The following is a 14,635-nucleotide window of genomic DNA, read 5'->3' as shown; positions in this document are numbered from 1 at the left end:
TAAGCAAGGCAAGCTGGCTGCTGCTGGCTGGTATCTCTCTGAGCAGCTAGTACTTAGTGATTGCATGCATGTCTCAAGTTCCTGGGATAGTTCAGATACTTCATCTGAATTTAGCAAGGACTAGTCTAGGAAAGAATGCTTTTCATACAGTGTAGCTATCACATATACTTTTGTTTCTGGCCTTTCAAGTTAAAGCAAAAATCCGCTGGGTAGTATTTAAGTAAAAACAATGACCAAATAGCTAAACAGTATAAAAACCTTAGCTACTAAATAAATTCTTGCTTTTTAAAGACACCTATGTACTGTATTTTGTACAACTGTATTTGACAAGTTTATATGTACTGAAATAATGGATATATATAGACACAAAACAATTTGTTCTGGGCAGACACAGCCTAGGGGAGGGAGAGTGTCTCTGATATCTTGCTTACCGCCTCTTAAGCCATGACAAAACAAACATTTAGGTTATGAGCTCAATCCAGAAACTCCTGAAATAAAACATCTGAGTACCACATGGGAGAGAAGAAATCTCAATTTTATTTATATTCTGATACCTCAAGAATAGTCTGCCACAGCAGACATCAGCAAATCCTAACACTACATTTCCCACTGTCATTAGGACAGATCTTGTTAAACTACAAAAATTATGAGGACAAATGGAATATACTCAGGCTGTTAATCAAAAAAGTGCAAAATGGAGATCAATGAAGTTACTGATTCCAATGTCATTTCATTCAGCCAAGTAAAATTTAAAATTATCAGATCCCCAGGTTCAAAGTATCTAATATACAGCTTTTTAGAATCACTTCATAAAGAAAAAAATAACTGGTAATACAGAAGAATTATTAGTAAAGTTCTCCAAGTGTCATTACCATTGGAATCGCTTCCTTGTATGCATGGTTATCTTTGCCCGGTGCTCACCGTCCTTGAAAACACATTTGTAGGAATTTCCAAAGGCTTAGGATGAAGATGTCTTCCTTGAGAAAGGATGTAAATTTACTTCTATCAAGCGTCTAGAAGCATTACCAGTGGAGGACCACATTAAACCAAGTTCAAGGCTTAAGGTTCCTTGGTCTATTCAGGCTATATGGCTTTGGGCTACAAGTCTGCATGACAAGCAGTTTGTGGCCTCAACTTCTCTGAAACAAGCTTTTTATTTTCCTTTTGACCCTTCCCTGCTCACTGCCAAGATAACCTTCCATACAGTCCCCTGTGATTGGCAGGCAGGTTAGTTCTGGTTCACCTTTCCCCAAGGGTGCAGCTCTCTGGGGTTCTAGGTTAATATGGGGAGGGTATCTTATATGACAGTCTACCTTGGGTGAGCCCTGGATCCAGCGTTCAGTCTCCCTAACCCTATAAAGCTGCAGAACCAAAGACAATGTGGCTTTGCTTTGCCAGGACTGCCCTTACCTCTCTGGATTTTGGTTTTCCCCCAAATATTGGTCTGGCAATCGCCACTATCATGCTCTTCTTCTTTTTCAGTGATTTTTTTCTATATACTATTATATACTGCTAATAACATTTCTCATTGCTTTTAGCAGGAGAGTTAGTCTGAATAATTTAAGTTTGTCATTACTGAAAACGAAAGACTCTTTACACTAAAATCAAGTAAATCACAGGTATACTGCTTCCTGTTTTCAAATAATATTATTTTACCTCCTCAAATTAAACAGCTCACAAGATTAACAATATGAAATGCAGTGTTTTTCTTATATGCCTCTGAAAATGAGAACTTAGCAGGATAAAATTAGCAAAGCCAAAATTCCTTTTTTCTTGGGAAAATTTTTGTATTTAAAGGAAATTCATTAAGCTTGAGACTAAATCAAAAATTTCTCTTGATGTAAATTTATAATCAACTCTCAACTGCTATGATAAACCTGCATCAGTTTCCCTCCAGCAGCAAGCACATTCCATACCTCCTGCTATGCTGCTGGTTGGTCTGCACTCTAGAAAGCACCAACTCATTTTAACATCACCATTTTAAAATACATAAACATAGCATGCATTGTTAACCAAAGGAGAAATAATTTGCAGGCCACACAGCAAATTAAAAGGCAAATAACAAAATGAGAATAAAATAACTATGACAAAAAGTAATATACTTAATATATAAAAGAACTCCTATAAATCAATTCAGAAAAGAATATCGCAACTGAAAATGGTTAAGAATAATTTCCAAAAAAAAGAATAATTCATAAAATATTAACCCTCATTGTATAACGAATAAACACAAATAAAATCAGCTATCAAACTGGAAAATCTCAATAATGTTCATTATCGGTGAGGGTTGGGAGACCAGGACAAATACTGATGGTGGGAGTATAAATTGGAATAATCTACCTAGAAACCAATTTGACATTAAATATCAAGATCTGGTCACCTTAATTACAGGAATCCACCAAGACATAAGGACACATGAACAGACTTGTGTACCTGCCTACCTCTCATCTCATTTCACATCATGTTCTCCCTTGTTCCAGTCACTATGGCTTTCTTTTAGTTCCCTAAAAGAACAAAATTCTTCACATTGGGGCCTTCAAAGATGCAACTGTGCTTTTCTTTCTGCCTGGAATGCTCTTCTCCACATCCCATGGCCCACCCAACTCCTCTGACTCGCCATCCACCCTTCAGGCTACTTTCTCAGAGAAGGCTTGCTAATCAAAATCAGGTTCTCCTGTTATAATCTCTCATCATATTTATTTATTTATTTATTTATTTATTTTTCCCCCAAAGCCCCAGTAGATAGTTGTATATCATAGTTGCACATCCTTCTAGTTGCTGTATGTGGGACACGGCCTCAGCATGGCCAGAGAAGCGGTGCGTCGGTGCGCGCCCGGAGTCTGAACCCGGGCCGCCAGCAGCGGAGCGCGCGCACTTAACTGCTAAGCCACGGGGCCGGCCCTCTCATCATATTCTTTACTGTGCCTTAATTATACTAATCCAAGTTGCAATCACTTTTCCTTCAGAACAATTACTATCAATAGTAATTATAAATTCGTGATTATTTGGTTGATACGTCAACCCACCTCCTTCCCAACTCAAAGTGCCATGGGGGTAGAGACCATATATTTTGGTCACTGATATATCCCCAAAGCTTAGCACAGTGCCAGATACGTGGTAGGCACTTAAAAAATATTTGTGGAGGTAATGAATGAATGGTGCTCATTGCAGCAATATTTATGACAGAGCCTCCAATGTGTGTGTCAAGATACGGATCCTCTCAGCTGTTGAGACATCTGGGAAGGGTCTGGGGCTCCCTGGCTGCCAGGCAGGGTCCATTTATCTAGTGAGCCATACAAACATGATCATTTTCTAAATGTGCTATAATGCGAAAAAGGTGGAGATTATCACTAACCTTTGTTCTAAATTTGGAAACATCTTTCATCAATGCCTTTACTTAACTACGTACCTATTATCTTGTTTTTGGATATATGTTCAAGAACCCATCTAGGCACCCGCTTTGACTGATCATAAGACAAGGCATGGTTAGTGTAACACTTAGTCTCTGTTCCAGTTAAAGGGAATCCAAATTGTTCCAAGAGAGCCTTTTCTGCAGAACCTAAAAATGGAAAAAGGGGGGGGGGGGGGGGACAAAAATAACAAATAGTTAGTGACTCTTATTAGAAACAAAAAATTATGAGTAAAGAGAGAGGGGTAAGACTTACAAAAGAGTGACTCAAAAGTCTAATCAACCAGATCTCATTTTTACAAGTACTTATAAAGCAGAGAAAAAAAGACACAGTAGGCAAAATACTGGTTTTATCTAAAATCAATTGTAGTTACATCAAGATAAACTACAGCTACCTCACTAACTTTTAAATAAGGACCTTATCTTACTGGTCTTTCCCATACAATTCTCAAATTTCTGCCCCACAAAGTACTGTGTTTACAAAACCAGCAAAGGAAAAATTCCCTTCATTACTAGTCATAGGTATGATTGACCCGGGAGGAGCCAACCCATTCATTACTTTTTAAGAGTTAGAGTGGGGACAAAAGCACAGCCTTTAAATTTTTTTTTTAAAGACCATCATCCATTGACACTCTTCCTCAACGTTCTGGTACTGAAGTAGAGATGTGTGCTGCAGCAAGGCAGTGGTAAAACTGGTGTTGTTTTCCCTAGTGGGAGAAACCAAGCACGCATTTAACTGGGAGAAGGTTTCAAAATAATCCTCTCTTGATGCCTTCTCCAGTCTTCAACCCACCAAAGTAGTTGTCTTGCTAAATGCCAAGTATCAGAAGGAGCAAGTTAAATTAGCAGGTCGGGGAAAGTGTAAAAAAGGAGCATGAGCTCATTTTCTTTGTCAAATATAAGGTACCCCTGGTAACTTGAGGACTTACATACTTTGAAGAAGGGCTAGCAGGTATTCTTCATTTGAACGAAGACAAAATGACAATAAACTACTCTGCTAAAACTGTTAATTTATTCATTCACCCATACTTATTGAACGCAATTATGTACCAGGTACCGTACTGTGTACATGGTGGAGAACAAACCCCACACAGTCCGAGCTCTTAAGGAGCTGACAATCTAGTGGAGGACACAGACGTGAAAACATACACATCGTGATAAATACTTTTGGGGAGAGAAGGAGAGAAAATGAAGATCCTGGGGGAAGGAAGTACGTGAAGGAGGCAAGCGAGACTCGAGGTGAAGAGAGGAAGCCAAGCCGGGAAACTGGAAAGGCCGCAAACCAAGGGCCGGGCGAATGGAGGGAGCCGCGCGACGAGGATTAGGATTCACGCCCGAGGAAGGAGTCCGGCCTAAACCCCGGGAAAGGAAAGCCGGCCCACAGACTTACCGTCGGGCTCCCTCACCGCCAGTGCTGCCTCAGCGCCCTGACTCCGGAGGAACTGAACGGCCGTGAACCCGGCCCCTGTGGCGCCCACTACCGCTCCGGCCACGAAGGCACTGAAAACGCGCCGGGAGCCCCTGAGGCGGGAAGCAAAACTTTTGGCAGCCATCTTAACCAGGGCACCTGCCTTTTGCCATAGCGCATGCGCACCCCGGGTCTGACACGTGAAAGCCAATCGTAACCGCGGGACCAAGACACGCATGCGTAACCTGGAGTCGCGTGGTACTGAGGCTCTCAGGTGACGCCGGAGGTCCAGAGCGCAAGCGCACGCTCCTCTCAGCGGAGGGTCTCGCGCGCCTCCTGGTGACAAAACTGGAAGCCCAGGTGCAATCCCACTTCCACCCCTGGTCCACTTGGTGATGGGTGGGATCATGACGTCTTGAGGGCTCAGTAGTGTGCATATACAATATGCAATACCTTTAGTCTAGTCCCACTTAAAAGGTGAGTAAATCACTTGCGCATGGTTACATTAAGGTCCCCGGAGCGGAGATTCCAACTCAGATCTGATTCCAAAACCTGTGCCACACTGGATATCTTCATGACACCTGGGTTTGAAGTCACATGGAATACAAATCATAACCTCTAAAAATAGCTTTGTACCTGCTAAGGAGTTTCTTGACAAAACAGTACTCCGTGGTAGCTTAGGACCCTGAGTGACGGGGTTTGGATCCCCCTTCAACCACTGTCCACCTTGGGTGTGTTGCTTCACCTTTCTAGGCTTCCGTTTCCTCTTTAAATGGGAATAATAATAATAATTACTTAAACCATAGGGTTCTTGTGAGGATTAAAGGGCATTAATCATGTAAAAGAGTTTAGGGAAGAACCTGGGCATGTTGTTAGTGCTCTGTAAATGTTAGCGACTTTTGAGTCATCTCTACTTTCTTTATCTTGATAGAATATACAATGCAGATGGCTGAATGCTGACAAAGGAAGGATAAATGCACTCCCAATGAGAAATAAATGAATCTTCTCCATTTTGCAGCACAATCTCCAGCATTCCATGTGCACTTAGTTCACTAAGCAGGAGGCCATTTCTTTTTTTTTTTTTTTTTAATTTTTTGTTTATTGCAGTAACATTGGTTTATGACATTGTAAAAATCAGGAGGCCATTTCTAACAACCAACTGAAGAAGGGTAGACATTGTTTTGACGGCTTCGTGGCTCCATGCCCCCTCCTCGGGAATATATCTGGAGAACTCATTTTGTCTAATTGCCTGCGCCTGTGACCCTAATTGGTTGAGCTAGGTCAACCAGAGTCTTTCCAGGGATTTTGGATCTGGAACTCTCTCCAGGTACCAAAGCTGTGACATGAAACGCTGGCACTGTCTACAGCCTTGTCTCCTGCTAAGTAGACAACAGAGCAGGCGCACCTGGTCTTGCACTGAACAAGTGGAAGAAATGCTGAGACACAGGTGAAGGCCTGCAGTGCTGTCACCTCAACTGTGACCCCAGCTTCCAAGGTTCCTGAAGCCCAGATGCATCCTGCCTTTCCCTGAGGCTTGGCTGGCCACTTGCCCCAGGATCCTTCCAGTAAAGCCCCCTTTTTGTTTAGTGGTTTCTGTCATTTGCAACCAAGAGTCCCGACAAATACAACCAGGCAACACTGGTATCTGTAGGTTTCAAAGCTACTTTAGCAGCTTCCATCAGAAGTTACTAAATATACAATTCACTTAAGAGGTATTTCTCAAGGCCGCCCTAAGTGCCAGGCACTGTGCTAAACACTAGAGAGAGAGAAATGGTAGGTGACTCTTCCTCAATCAGATCCTGTACTTGGGAACAACAGTGAACCCCACATTTGGCCCCAAGAGGTCAAGAATTGCAAGAGCTGCCTGCCTTTGTGTAAGTACCTCCCTCTGGGCCTGTTTGCCCACCATAAAATGAAGGGACTGGACCAACAGTTTTTAAACTAGAATCAGGGGAACCCTAGTATTCCATATGGGTACTTGAGGAAGGTTGAATGGCTCCTGAGCCCTCTTTTACTTGCTCACTTGGGCAAGCCTGCTTTTATAAAGCAGCTTCTATGTCCAATTTCTTTGGGTGAAAGAAGTCCTTTACTGAAGGGAAAGTTTGACCAGACGACCCCTACAGTCCAGCCTTCCAGTGTTTCTAGCTCCAAGGTCCTCATTCAAACATGTTAACGTTTTGCCTTCCTCTCCTTCTCTGTGCTCGTCATTAGGGGCACTCACTAAAGAAAGGTGGACTTCCTAAATCTGAAAGAGCAAAAAGGGCCAAAAACTGGACAACTGGTCCCTACATAAAGGGCCCTTTCATCAAAAACTGTTCCCCAAGAGCTCCAAGCAGGTTGTTTAATCCTCATAATAAAGAGTGAATAAAAGGCATTAATTAACCCCACCAAAAGGAGGATTCAAAGCTGGTGTTTCTTCACTTAGCAAATATTAGTCATGGGCCAAAAAAATCTTTTGTTACTGCAGAAAGCAGTGAGGTGATTTCTGGGGTTTTTCTGTTTTGTCAGGTAGTAAAGACTATGATGATATTATTAGCAGGGAAACATGTTTTCATTTCATGAGATAAGTCAGGAACTCCAAAATGTGAGCCCTGGCTTGGGATTCGAATCTGCAGTGGTGCCCCATAAAGATACTTTTCAATAGCGCAGCAAGTGACCCTGGTAGTCAGCCATGTTTGGGAATGGCAGAGCTTGTATTCTGCAGGAGTCCTGAATATAACTTATTTTCTAGGTTTCTCTGCTCTACTTACAAAAATATTGCTCAGGGTTGTCTGCAAAGTATAGGACTGGGGGTGGGAGTGTGTGTGCAGGGATCTTAAGAGATTTGGAAAATACACCCCTGCCCTGGAGGAATTTACCCAGAGTCCCAGGATAGTCCATTTAGGAGAAGCCCACATGTCTCCAACTAGGTTGGAGAAGCTACTGAAGGGCAAAAATGGAGGCCTGTGCTTAACTCCAGCCCTGCAGGATCGTGGTAGAGTAGGCCTTCAACCATTAACAACTGACGTGTACCAAGCAGGAACTCACAGAAGTGTTTGAGTTGGCCCTGTAAGTGGGAGACCACCATTTTATTTATTTCTAATTCCCATGAAAAGAAACCTCAATCCCCTGCCATGTGATTAAGAGACAACAAGGTTTTATTGTTATTTTATTTTCATATACAAAAAGATAAAACTTGAAATAGTTCTAGATTTTTCCTCCTATTCTGTTGGGGTGTGGCTGCTGCTTCACACAGGGGGAAAAAAACTACATTCACATCGGTTTATTTGAGGACCCAGTGCAGAGTTCAAGCAGCAAAACCCCAACTTAGCAGATCTAATTTCAAACTTGACACTCATTTCTAAAATTACCACAGTAAAAAGGAACAAAGATCCACTGCAAATGAATGAACTATGATACAATGCTCTTTCCAAAATGTCTTCATTTTGCAACTGTAATTACATAGATGTCTGCTTTTGGCCATTTTAGATGTGTGCATGTATATAATATATATATGTGTGTGTGTGAGAGAGAGAGATATATATATATATATAAGTCAGCACACTTTTCAAATCCAGACAGGGTAACAGCAACAAGCTTAACTCTGTGTGTGTGTGTGTGTGTGTGTGTGTGTGTGTGTGTATATATATTTTAAAACATGATACTTTAGTATATCTTTTGTTAATTCAGTAGTACAAGCTATTTCTGTTCTACAAAATTTTATTTTATAGCTACAAGGGTGAAAAGTGACCTATTACATTTACATCTCACATATCCTGGTATACAAACAGTACTTACTGAATTTGAGCCAAAAACTAGAAGTCTTTAGTTTTAGCACTTGAAGAGCTTCCTCACTTCTACAGCCTTAAATCATATACTAGTCACATTTCCAGAGTTTGCAATTACTCATTTTTAAACCGCGAGAAACAGGTGAATCCAAACTTTTAATTACAATTTTTATATACAAGTTAGATAACACAGCTCAATGAGACTTCGCTATCCATCCTAAACCCAACACACACATTCTCCACTAAGTTAGACAAGTCTTAGGGTTTTCCTTCTTTTCCTTACAAATAATGTACAAATTTAGAAGTAGCCGGTAAAACTGATAAGATGGCAAATGAGAGGTGACATTTTCTGTTGGTTCCAAAATTGGTCCTACAAATTTTGCACTCTGCTGTGTTCTTTAACTGTGTCTGTTACATGCAGAAGCTCTTTTCACAAGAATTGACATCAAACTCGATCTGAGTTAAATTTATAGTACTGTATAAAGTTATTCAGATTCAAGAAGGACAAATGTGGAAAAATATTAACAGCTGAAAAATTTGGCCTTTGACGCTACCATTAGGATCATGTCAAATTCATAAGCAGATTCTTTTGTACAGTTGAAAAATGGCATTGTGTGGATTTGTGGTGTGGAACTGAAATCTAGAAGTATGTTTCTAATCTGCGGTAACCCTCACCCTCAATTCTCAAGTACCACTCAATTTTCTTTGCATTTTTATAGAATTCTAGAAAAAATGGGGGGGGAAAAGCCGCTGGCATTTTAACAATTCCTCCCCTCACAGGAGGTCTTAACACTTCCAATGAGGTCTCCTAAGAATCTCTGTATGGTCTCTGGCTCCCAGACAGCCTTTGACAATGACTTGGACACTTTCCAAATCAAACCCCAGATGTTGCCTAATCCTTCCTACTCTTATCTCTATCACTGCTGGTAATTTGGATGAGCGCGTTTTTCCCTTATGGAGAAATTATTTGGCTAAACATACACTTAACTTGTGGCAGTGCTCTGAGAAAACCCCACCTGGGCTAAAGCACTTGCAGGGACTGAAGTCAACAGTCCGCTGAACAGGGCAAAGACCAAACACCCCGAGGGCTGAGTCCAGACCCACTGGAACACACTGGCCTTGGCGTCGACGGTCAGCGGGACAGCCCAGGCAGGCAGCCCACTCTCGTACAGCTGAGTTACCACTTTTAATCTTGGTCTGCCATCTATGCCCCAGAGACAAAAACTCAGATGTGGTGACTGCTGGTTAAACTTCTTGAACTGGTAAAAAAGGCTCTTTAAAAAATATATATATATTTATTTAAAATACATCAAAATGACAAACAGCCATATCCCGCAAGGCCTAATTTCACAGCAACATATGCTATAGACATCTTCCCAAAATGCACTGTGGTGGATGGTGGGTTTTTAATCCTGCCATTTAAAGGAATGTTCTACATTTGAGCTTTAGTGACTGGAAATGTGTTACAAAGAGCTCATCTTTGGAACTAACTGGTGTGCAAGAAAAGCCAATTGAGTCACCGTGCCTGTTCAGACATAAGAATACTGAAAATGGCAGAATTCAAAGAGGAACACAGGAAGCACTGTTCAGATGACACTCTAGACCCATCCCAGCACAGTGCTGTTAAGAGCTTGCCAGAAGCCCCTTTGTCAGTCCTTGGGAAGAGTTTTACTTTAAAACAAATAAGTGCCCATACTTGGCAGGGTTCCCACGTGTATGTTACAAGCCTGCAGTATTGAGAGGACCCCGATGGTGACAGTGTTCAACATAAGGTCTGAGGTAACTGGTTCTTAAAACACCTGGAGCACAGAACTGCATCCAGAAATTACAGCTGGAAAAAAGAAAAAAGGTGGGGTTTTGGGCTAGAAAAGACAAGTAGAAAAAAGCTTACAGCAGTTGCTTTTGGGGGGAGGCAGGTGACAAAAACAAAGGCACAACAGAATTACATTCCAAGATGTGGCTGAAGAGCAGAGAGATGTTCTTTTATGGGGAACAGGGAAAGGAACAATGGGTTGGTTCCCGGAGTGCTATTGGATCTGCTGAAAACTAAATTCATTCGAAGTATAAAAGGGGTAAAGTGTAAAACGTTAAACCAGAATGAATAAAAAGCACAGCTGGTTTAAAATGACACTTTGGGAGTCTCCTGACAAAACTGTCCCAACCAGTGCACCACTGGACACTGCAGCAGCCTGAAGCCAGCAGGCGCGGTCTGGGGGACAGGCCTTTAGCTGGGCCTCCGGTCTGGCAATTACAGATACAAAGAATCAGCTTCATTATCGACTTCCCCTACATCCCCAACAAAAAGGCTCACCCAAATAACCATCCACTCTCTACCCCAAAATAAAAAGCTAACATGAAGACCGCCTTCCTATTATGGCAGTGAAGCTGACCCTTGTAGGAAGAGCAGGAAAACCTGTGTAGACACCGGAAAGATGCCCTGCTGCTATGGGCTTCCGAGCTTCCTCAATGGGCTCCTGGCTGACTCACTAGATTAAAGCAGAGAGCCAACCCAACCACCCTCACCTCCACACCACCCTGACCAGAGGACAAAATGTGCCTGGCAGCTCTCCATTTCATTTGACCACTATGTCCACACACCGCCCTCCCCACCCTCCCCCTTTGTGAATCATTACTCAACTGGAAATTCTGTCCTGAAAACTGGACAATTTGGTCCTAAATAGTTTGGTTTGGTGGATTACTCAAATCACTAAATCCTCATTTCAAATGTTTGTGGCCTGATTCTTATTCTAGTCCCAACCCACCCCAATCTGCACCCCCATACAATTTCTGTTCCCCAAAACATCCTCACACTACTACATCCTATGGCAGGAGCTTACGAACGAATTTTTAACCTCAGAACCTTTTGTTCAAAAGAAATCCCAAAGGAAGCATGAATGTGGAACACACGGCAGGCTCCTCTCACCTCTCCCCAGCCCCTCTCCTCCCAACCTGCAAGAGCCGAGCTGAAGCATCACTGTCCTACACAGCCACAAGTGGAGTTTAGGCCAAACAAGAACCATAAATGGACTCCAATCTGCCAGTGTATCACGAGAAGCCATGAGTGTTAAGTAAAAGCGCCACACCACTCACACTCCAGTGTACATTTATCTCGAAAGGTAAAGCTCGTTACTCGGGTTACAAAATCATTCTTATTCAAACTCACTAGACTTTATAAAAATAATCTGTGGTATAAAACAATCTCCACACTGTGCAGAAGAATCTGTCAGGTGATATAACTAAATATATATGTAGAGCTATAGATTTTTTTAAAATAAAATTTCAAGTGTCGTATCTCTATTATATAACCTATTCTTTTATTTACAACGCTACCTAAAAACATTCCAATGCAAACGTGATTGGGACAGTCAGGGAATGAGCCCATGCCCAACCAACAGTAGAAATTCCGAGGACTCAAGACAGAACTCACCCATTAGCAAAAAACCCAACCTCACCTGCCTGAAAAGCATTAGCTAATGGGTCATATTTTTTGTAACTGTGAGCTCAAAAATGTAAACTTTGCAAATGAATCTAACACTTTTCCGTAGATGTCCAGAAGAGCCCACGTTTGTATAATCCACTACATACACACGTATGTCCACGTGTATATTTCTTAAGTGTCCTGTAGTTGGCTTGCAGTAGTTCTTAGAACAGCCCAGGCCCCAGACAATCCAAAGACAGTGCTGGAGAAAAGAGGGCAGTGCCAGGCCATCAGCACACATTGGCGTTTAGAGAATATACATTTTAATTCATGAGGAAAAACCACCTGTGTTGTCTCTACGAGCTGCCATAAGAGTAAATAAATTATCACTGGTTTTGGCACTACAGGGATACATGGAGTACCACAATCAAAAAGTCCTGCTTCACTCATACCTGGAAGATTCTGTCACAAAAATGTAAAAGCTTGGTAAAAATTTAAATAGTGGCAAATCCTTTAAATTCAAAATCTTGTCCAAACCTACATTTACAGTGGACCCAAAATAAGTATAAAATAGGAATAGTCAAAATATCCCTAGATAATTCGGTCTTTTATTTGATGATAGTTTATGGGTCTCTTGGACCCATTAATTGTTTTTAAAATGTGGCTGAGTCAACTGAATTAATTTTGGGGAGGGGTGGTGTTTTAAACTTCAATTTCTTTTTCCTACAAAACTAAATGATTATCTTAAAAAACTTTTCCAAGCCTTTTAAAGGTTTGGAATACATTCATAGGTGGATTGCTGGCTACAAATCAACTACCAGGAATCTTACTTAAAGAACTGTGTGTCTAACCCTGAATTCATGAAACGTTTACAAATCTAGACTGAGAAGATAAACGTCATTAACTGAATTACTGGGCCTGTTTCTTTACCTAAAACATTACTGTTAGTCGAGACCTAAACCCGTCCTTACTAAGTTGAACACATTAGCTGCTGAGTATTTTATTAGTTCAGCTTATGTAAACAGCCATTGACCAGGGAGAATTCATGTCACCCAAATAAGGAGAAAAAGCCACTGTGCCCCTTCCTTTCTGACTGCTCACCCTGGGTGAAGGGTAGATAAGTAAATTCACTGTGCTTCTTGGAAAGGTCTAGTGCCTCTGAAATGTGAACCATGCCTGGCCATCTCTCCGAAGATGAGCCATTAAGAACCCAAGAGGCTACTGAAATAGCTGGGAGTAACGATCAAACTGAGTTAACTCTTAGAAAATGTTTTCCAATTTAGATATTTTTCTAGTGAGCCAAGTTCTCAGGAATAATGCCTGGCTATTTGACTTCTAGTACCAATTTTAAAAACTTACATACTTATGCTTACTATAGTACTACAAAACATCAAATCCTTGTATTACCAATAGGAGCTGGGAATTTACACTGCATTCTAAAAAGGGCAAAATCCCATTTGCAAGAGGGCCACCTAGTCCTCCCACCCCAGATGAGAGAGCCACCTCCTTGCCCTCATGGCTCAGAGTATACTGGCCATGTGACAGGCTTTCGGAGCCACATACAGCGCAGGGGGGACCTTCAATACACAGCTGGGCTTGCCACCAAGGAAACACCACACACATAGCCCAAGCACCCAGTGCAGAGTGGCAGGGTAGCAGGGAGCAAGAACATGGCCAACTGGAGAGAAAGGTGACAGAGCAGAAGCGCAGGATCACCTGCTTTGCTTTCTAAAGCATGACATGAGAAGCCATGACAAGAGAGTTGGCCTGGCCCCTAGAGGCAGTGGAAGAACTAGCTCGGTGGCCTGGAGATGAGAAGCCTTTCCCTTGGTTGGGAATATGTGAGTTGGGGGCTTGAGCCTCCTGAAGATGTAAAAGGCTGGACAAGTCCTTCTTGTTCTGTACACATGCCCCAAGTCCAGAAAAGATGAATTCTGAGTCATAAGCAGCTGGGACACATGCAGAAGCCTTCCTCAGGCAGGATGGATCCCTCCGGGCACCTACCAAGAGCCATCAGGACAGGAAGGCCATGCTGAACAACAACGGCTGATGATGCTCACCACTGTCCCTCACAGCCAGGTCTCCCTTTCTCCTAAGAACAGCCCATCTGCAGCCCTCACCCTGAGTAACTCACTCAAAGGACTCCTGATAGGGACCAATGGTCCCAGGAGAAAACCCAGCTCATGCCAGCCCCAGGATGCTCTAATGACGATGTCCATGGCCTTCTCTGGCCCCCATGTCATTAAGAATCCTCTGCAGGACACTGTGACACAGTGGCCTCTGTCCCCACTTTCTTCCTCCTCCTCTTGCTCATTCCTGGATTTCTCTGGCTGGTGATGTCTTCTCATAGGGATCATGGGTGTTTTCAAACAGAACACATTCTCCCTGAAAGCCCATCCCACAGCCAGGAGCCTCTTGGATGCCAGTGCACTAGGAGGGAAGGAGCAAGGATCCTTGGCCACGTCTCTCCCCTAACTTGGTCACCCTCCTACCCGAGATGCAGCAGCCTTTCCCATGGGCAGGGAAAATGATGCCCAACTCCATTCCCACCAGTCTTCCACAGAGTTTGGGGAAGAAAAAAAGGAGCAGTTATCTGAGCTCCCTGTAAGTGGAAGTCAAATGAAATCTTTGTG

General features: G+C 42.4%; 1 protein-coding gene across 4 annotated transcripts in view; it reads right to left on the bottom strand.

Annotated features, from left to right (window-relative positions):
• EXOG (exo/endonuclease G) overlaps positions 1-5,055 on the bottom strand; it is a 36,128-nt gene extending 31,073 nt beyond the window's left edge. For all 4 annotated transcript variants that reach the window (XR_015552198.1, XR_015552199.1, XR_015552200.1 and 1 more), the window contains exons 1-2: positions 4,800-5,055; positions 3,410-3,559 (exon numbers count right to left, since the gene is read on the bottom strand). Coding sequence is in view for 1 of the 4 variants with exons in the window: in XM_004419519.3 (XP_004419576.2) it covers positions 3,410-3,559; positions 4,800-5,055 (406 nt within the window). In the remaining 3 variants the exon portion in view is untranslated. The remainder of the gene's footprint in view (positions 1-3,409; positions 3,560-4,799) is intronic.
• Positions 5,056-14,635: the final 9,580 nt, after the last annotated feature.

The sequence above is a fragment of the Ceratotherium simum genome, chromosome 5 (assembly GCF_057802395.1).
Source record: "Ceratotherium simum simum isolate JZ-2026a chromosome 5, ASM5780239v1, whole genome shotgun sequence".
NCBI classification, from domain to species: domain Eukaryota; kingdom Metazoa; phylum Chordata; class Mammalia; order Perissodactyla; family Rhinocerotidae; genus Ceratotherium; species Ceratotherium simum.
Note: the sequence above shows the minus strand (reverse complement) of the source record. Positions and strands in the feature narration are given on the sequence as shown.